Source organism: Engraulis encrasicolus, chromosome 2 (assembly GCF_034702125.1).
Source record: "Engraulis encrasicolus isolate BLACKSEA-1 chromosome 2, IST_EnEncr_1.0, whole genome shotgun sequence".
Classification (NCBI taxonomy): Eukaryota; Metazoa; Chordata; class Actinopteri; order Clupeiformes; family Engraulidae; genus Engraulis; species Engraulis encrasicolus.
The window spans coordinates 21,188,563-21,196,062 of record NC_085858.1 but is presented as its reverse complement, the minus strand read 5'-3'; the positions used below and the strand labels follow the sequence as shown (position 1 = coordinate 21,196,062).

The 7,500-nt window shown below is 48.2% G+C and overlaps 1 protein-coding gene across 1 annotated transcript in view; it reads right to left on the bottom strand.

Moving 5' to 3' along the window:
* The window catches only part of rbfox3a (RNA binding fox-1 homolog 3a), a 597,033-nt gene that overhangs the window by 243,608 nt on the left and 345,925 nt on the right, over nucleotides 1-7,500 (bottom strand). Inside the window, exon 5 of the mRNA XM_063183470.1 lies at nucleotides 262-371. Within this exon, the coding sequence (XP_063039540.1) occupies nucleotides 262-371 (110 nt within the window). The remainder of the gene's footprint in view (nucleotides 1-261; nucleotides 372-7,500) is intronic.

Here is a 7,500-nt window from a genome sequence, read left to right as displayed (position 1 = left end):
GACAGTTAGAGAGACAGACTGACAGCTGGAAAGGGAGAGAGAGAGAGAGAGAGAGAGAGAGAGAGAGAGAGAGAGAGAGAGAGAGAGAGAGAGAGAGAGAGAGAGAGAGAGAGAGAGAGAGAGAGAGAGAGAGAGCAACCGAGGCTGGCAGGGTACGAGGGAGAGGAAACGAGGGAGAAAGGGCAAAAGAGCGGCCATTTGAGGGAAAGAAGGGATTAAGGAGAGGCAGAGACGAAGAGGAGAGTGGTGCTATGGACTCACCAGTCTCGTGAAAAGGGGCACTCCCAAATGCCAGAGGGGGTCGCTCAGGAGCCCGCTGCACACCACGTTCCCAAACACGGTGATGCTTCCCGACTTACACAAAGAGTTTTCTGTGAGGGAGAGAACACAAATGAGGATTTTTGGGTTAATTACTTACATTAACAATTACTTTCACATTGTTATCATCTAGCCATGTGGTAATATTGTGTGTCAGACAGCTATGTTTCTACTCTTGTTGTCTACACGTGACTTTAATAAAGTACGTCAGGAGGTTGGTCTGAAGTGTTTGCATGCCACACAAATGACCTGGTTTCATGCAGATATTGTATGTTACTGCTTAACCAACAACAATGTGGCTGGAAGGAGTCTTCCAAATGATTCGGTGATATTTAAATCGTTCTTTGACCACCAGTCCCAGACAACATCACTCAACTAATACTTTCCAAATGCCAAATTCCAAATTTCCAAATTTCCGTCATGCCCAAAAATGTAATAACAAAAGTGAATTCCGTACAGAAGTTCAAAGTCCACTTGAACATGATCAGGCTTATCAGCAACAGTGATATAGCCAACATGTACCAATTACGTAACTGGGTGTCCCTCTGCCATGTCGTCATTGGAAAAAGCTTCTTACCCTGTAAAGGTCATTTGATCTAATCTACTCCGTCAACTGTTGTGGGTGGACGTTGCTACTAAGACACTGTTTACACGTATGGTATATGGACATTTTTGGAGTTTAAAGTGGATTTCTAAAATGCATCTTTTGCAATGCTGTTTTTTTCAATCCACATACTGTGATGTATAAATGTAAATGGATAAAAAATATCTTTGTGTAATAATGTCTGCATATGTGTTGGCCTAAGGCCTAAGGCAGGGGCTGGGAAATGTTTTCATTCAAGAGGGCACTTCAAATAAAGTCCTCCAAGGGCTGTACTATGAACACAAACCCCCTGCACGTCAGGCCTATTTTGAAGGTGCCCACCCTTACAGCTACCTTAACAACACACCCCACCTTCACTAGGTCCTCTGAAAATACAACTTAATTGTATTGCAAATGTAACTTCTAAGATTTCTTTAGGAAACATGTCATATGTCACATGTCATGTGAAATGCAATAATGTCATAATGAATACTAAAATTGTATGGTGGTGGTAAGTATTCATGAAAAAGGTAATATTTGTGAATGAGCAGCATGAATTCTGGAAATAAACTACTAAAAATACTACACAGTGCACCTTTAAATTGAAATGATATCAGAGGCTGGATTAGGTGGTCTCATAGGTTGGCCACCACTGTCCTAAGGTGACTTCACTGAGGAGCTGATCAAACAGTCTGGAGAGTGTTTTACAGATGAGTGTGCATTACAAATCAGCTGATTCAGAGCTGGTTCGATTGGTTTGGCTGTTTTTATTTTTGTGTTTTTTTTTCTTTACTTTCTGAATCTGGGATTTACACTAGCAGAATATCTTCCATGGTCATGTAATATTTACATGTAATGTACATTTTACGATGCAATGAGAGTTGCCAGGGTAGATTTGATTTTCACTCTTGACATCCCGCAGTGGATCCCGTAGTGAATTCGCAGTGAATTGTGATTTGTGTGCAAGAGAGGAATGAGGTATTGCACCATGATGTTGTCTTAAGAAGCAAGGCTGTCATGGGGCAGACATGAAATTAAAGTCACATGATGTAATAAACAATACAAAGATGCCACACTTGGTGCAACTGCGATGCATATTGGGTATGTTGTGCAGAAATACAGTGCAATAGTGCGTATATGAATTGATTTTTTTTGTTATACATTCCAATCACACATCCATCCATCCCGCCATCCATCCATCCATCCATCCATCCATCCATCCATCCATCCATCCATCCATCCATCCATCCATCCATCCATCCATCCATCCATCCATCCAGCCATCCATCCACCTATCCATCCACCCATCCATCATAACCATCAGCTCAGTTCGGGATGCAGAACATGATCTGAGTAAACTTTCAGGGATGGCCATCCCTCCTACCGTATCTCACAATCTGTGTCTAGATTTACAAGGCCTGACAAGCCTCACACCCACAAAAATAAAAATAAAATAAAGATTGATATGGTGAATCACACGCCTGTTCCCTCACATACACCCAACACACAGCTTTACACGCGATCCAGACAGGAGCCAGGGCAAGGCAAGGCAAGGCAAGGCAAGGCAAGGCAAGGCAAGGCAAGGCAAGGCAAGGCAAGGCAAGGCAAGGCAAGGCAAGGCAATCAATGTTTTCCCCCCAGAATTTAGCACATGTATCCTGACAGAAAGACAAAACCGAAAAGACAGACCAGAGCAGAGCAGAGTAGAAGAAGAGCGAAGAGAAACAGCGAAGGCGAAGGAAGGAAGGCGGGGTAGTGGAAGTGTGGAAGTGTTGAAAGGCTGGCAGTAGAAAGTGATGGACACCAGGCAGGATAAGAGAAGGTTAGCAGAGATAGGGGATAGGAGGAGGCGTAGAACAGAAGCCTACTAGTCAAAGACAAGAAGATGGAGAGGAGCAGGTGAGAGCTACAGCAGAGAGGTGGTACAGGAGACTGATGGAAAGGAAAGAAAAAAAAAGAGTGACAAAGAGAGAAGAGAATGTACTGTATTGGAGTGAAGACATGACAGAGAGATACAGGACACTGTGTGTGTGTGTGTGTGTGTGTGTGTGTGTGTGTGTGTGCGTGTGCGTGTGCGTGTGTGTGTGTGTGTGTGTGTGTGTGCGTGTGCGTGTGCGTGTGCGTGTGCGTGTGTGTGTGTGTGTGTGTGTACGTGTGCGCGTGCCTGTGTGCGTGTGTCTCGTAGTGTGTAGTCCACGGAAGTGGAAGGTAAGTTTAGTTGGCGAGATAAGAGACCGAGATAGCAGCGAAAAAAAACCCTGCTATACCGTCGACCGCAGAGAGAGACAGAGATAGAGAACAAACGACAGAGAAAGAGAGACAGATACAGAGAAAGAGAAAGAGAAAAAGCAAGGGATGTAGGGAGAAAAGAAAGGAAAGGATGGGCGAAAGGGAAGGAAAGGAGGAAGCAGAGCACCATGGCAAAACAAAGGCACCTGCTCGGAGCGGGAGAGGGATGACCCCGGCTAGTGGGCACACCTGACAAGGCAGTCCAGCCAGGAGATGGGCTCCTTAATTACTGCTGTCCAGTGCTGCGCTGTGCTGCGCTGTCCTGTCCACCCACCGGGCGCATGCTTTACTGTAGAGCACCGTAGCCACAGGCTACCCTCAGGGAGGCCACAAGGGGGTGGGCCGTGGGCGAATGGGTTGGTTGTCCAGGGCCCAAGTAGGGGGATCCGAATTGGGTCCCCATTGCAATGTATGTGGGTGAAAGATATAGTTTTTTTATGGGCTCAGACGTCAGGTGGAGTAACAGCATTTAAATCCCATAAATTAATTAGGAATTGCTGGTTGATATGTTGCAATGAATATGCATCTGACATACTTCAGTCAAAAAAAAATAAAAAAAATAAAATCCATTCAGTAGTGGTGCTGCTTGTTGCTGCGCCGCCCTGACGCGTGCTTCTGCTGAAACGTGACTGACCCTTGTATTGAGTTGGGGGTGGGGGGGGTTCAGTTGACTTAGTCTCGGGTCCAGCGAAAGCCGTCAGTGGCCCTGGCTACACTACACACACAGACTCTCAGTTCACAGACACACACTCAGCAACTCTGCTATATGTGCTCACACCAGCAGAGGGTTCTATGCTCGGCACTGCACTGTACACAGGCTGGATTCTATAGTACACACACAATACAATACGTTTCACACACTGTACACACACGCGCGCACACACACACACACACACACACACACACACACACACACACACACACACACACACACACACACACACACACACACACACACACACACACACACACACACACACACACACACACACACACACACACACACACACACAGTGTATGTACACACCTGTATATACACACACACACACACGTACGCACCCACACACACAGATACACAATATCAGTAACATGAAAATGACTATGCAGCAACATCTCCTACCTGTACAGTAAGAACTACGCCATGCACTTACACCCAAAGACACACAGACACACAGACACACAGACACACACAGACACACACAGACACACACACACACACACACACACACACACACACACACACACACACACACACACACACACAACACACACACACACACAAACACACACACACACACACACACACACACACACACACACACACACACACACACACACACACACACACACACACACACACACACACACACACACACACACAAGGAGCAGAGCAGAGCTCACGTTTGATGAATGCAGCTTATAGCACACTGGCAACAGAACAGTGGTCCCTATTGTAATTCCCACACAATGGAACTCCGTAAAAGATGCACAGGAGAGAGAGAGAGAGAGAGAGAGAGAGAGAGAGAGAGAGAGAGAGAGAGAGAGAGAGAGAGAGAGAGAGAGAGAGAGAGAGAGAGAGAGAGAGAGAGAGAGAGAGAGAGAGAGAGAGAGATGCAAAGCCAGTGACAAAGGGTAGCAGGAACACGAATGAGCAAGCAGGGAGAAAAAAAAGAGCAACACAGCAAGCAAGCAGGATATAGAGAATACGGGTGGAGAGCAGAGCAAGGGAGAGGGAGAGAAGAAGAAGAAGAAGAAGAAGAAGAAGAAGAAGAAGAAGAAGAAGAAGAAGAAGAAGAAGAAGAAGAAGAAGAAGAAGAAGAAGAAGAAGAAGAAGAAGAAGAAGAAGAAGAAGAAAAGGGAGAGGGAGAGAGAGAGAGAGAGAGAGAGAGAGAGAGAGAGAGAGAGGGAGAGGGAGAGGGAGAGAGAGAAGAAAACAAGAAAATGGGAGACGGCGAGCAAAAGAGAGAGAGAGAGAGAGAGAGAGAGAGAGAGAGAGAGAGAGAGCAGCAGAGGAAGAGAGAGAGATGGGAGAGGAGAGGAGATGAGAGAGCAGTGCTGACAAGCAGCACATGCATTATTTAAAAACAAAAGTAAAAAATGCCCATTAAAGTGTCAGTGGTGCTCTCCCGGCTGTGGCGCCACATGTGTATTACCGTTATTAATGGGCCAGGCGCGAGCGCTTTACTGCCGATGCCATCCACAGCTAGCGCTCCTATTCGCCACTGCCGCCTCTCTCGCCTCTCTCGCCACTCCCAAACAACCCCCATCCCAAACTCTCTCTGTCCACGCACACACACAAACACACACACACACACACACACACACACACACACACACACACACACACACACACACACACACACACACACACACACACACACACACACACACACACACGCATATCCACACACATATCCACACACATATCCACACACATGCACAAACACATACCGCACACACACACACACACACACACACACACACACACACACACACACACACACACACACACACACACACACACACACACACACACACACACACACACACACACACACACACACACACACACACACACACACACACACACACACACACACACACACACACACACACACACACACAGACATATGCATGAAAACATGCATGCACAAACACATACCGCATGCACACAGGCACACATACAGTGTATAGACCCATAGACACACAAACACAATAGCACAAATTCACACACATACCGCACACACACACACACACACACACACACACACACACACACACACACACACACACACACACACACACACACACACACACACACACACACACACACACACACACACACACACACACACACACACACACACACACACACACACACACACAGAAACACTACTGCCCACTATTCTTTCCATTGTTTTTCATGTAGACCTACACACGCTATGCTGTGAGCAAAGCAGACGCAAGTGATAGAAACTACTGCAGGCCTCTAGTCTCCACACTGCACTGCACTGCAAAACACAGCACATTTGCTGCCTGCCTGCCTGCCTGCCTGCCTGCCTGCCTACCTTCCTGTCTGCCTACCTGCCTGCCTGCCTGCCTACCTGCCTGCCTGCCTGCCTTCCTGTCTGCCTACCTGCCTGCCTGCCTGCCTTCCTGTCTGCCTACCAGCCTGCTTGCAATGCCTGCCTTCCTGTCTGATGCCTGCCTGCAATGCCTGCCTGCCTGCCTGCCTGCCTGCAATGCCTGTCTGTCTGTCTGTCTGCCTGTCTGCCTGCCTGCTTGCTTGTCTGCCTGCCTGCCTGCCTGTCTGTCTGCTTGCCTGTCTATCGCACTGCCTCCTGTCTGTCCACTGTTTGCCTCCCATGCCTCCACTGTTTCCACATGGGTGCCTCTACTGCCTGTCTGGCTGCCTGTCTCCACCGTCTGGCTGCCAGCCTCCTTGTCTGCCTACGTGCCTCTACGCTTTCTGTCTGTCTGTCTCCACTGTCAACACTGTCTGTCTGTCTCCATTGTGTCCACTGCCTCTATCTGTCTCCACTGTCTGTCTGTCTGCCTCCATTGCTTCCACTGCCTCCACTGTTTGTCTGTCTCCACTGTCTGTCTGTCTGTCTCCACTGCTTCTACTGTCTCCACTGTTTGTCTGTCTCCACTGTCTGTCTGTCTGTCTCCACTGCTTCTACTGTCTCCACTGTCTGTCTGTCTGTCTCCACTGTCTCCACTGTCTGTCTGTCTGTCTCCACTACCTGTTTGTCTCCACTGTCTCCACTGTCTCCACTGTCTATCTGTCTCCACTGTCTCCACTGTCTATCTGTCTCCACTGTCTATCTGTCTCCACTGTCTATCTGTCTCCACTGTCTATCTGTCTCCACTGTCTATCTGTCTCCACTGTCTCCACTGTCTATCTGTCTCCACTGTCTATCTGTCTCCACTGTCTCCACTGCTTCCATTGTCTCCACTGTCTCCACTGTCTCCACTGCCTGTCTGTCTCCACTGCCTATCTGTCACCACTGCCTGTCTGTCTCCACTGTCTCCATTGTCTGTCTCCACTGCTTCCACTGTCTCCACTGCCTCTATCTGCCTCTACTGTCTGTCTTTCTCCTGTCTGCCTGCCTGCAGCCTGAGCCGGGGGCCATTAGCGGCTGGGAATGGCCCGCTGGGGCCCCATGCACCACACCCCCAAGAGAGGAGCGGGAGAACCGTGTGGCCCCTGCCACCTGTGCAGGAGGAAGCAAGGGAAGGAACAGAAGGAGGGGGGCTGTAATTGTGTGTTTGTGTGTGTTTGTGTGTGTGTGTGTGTGTGTGTGTGT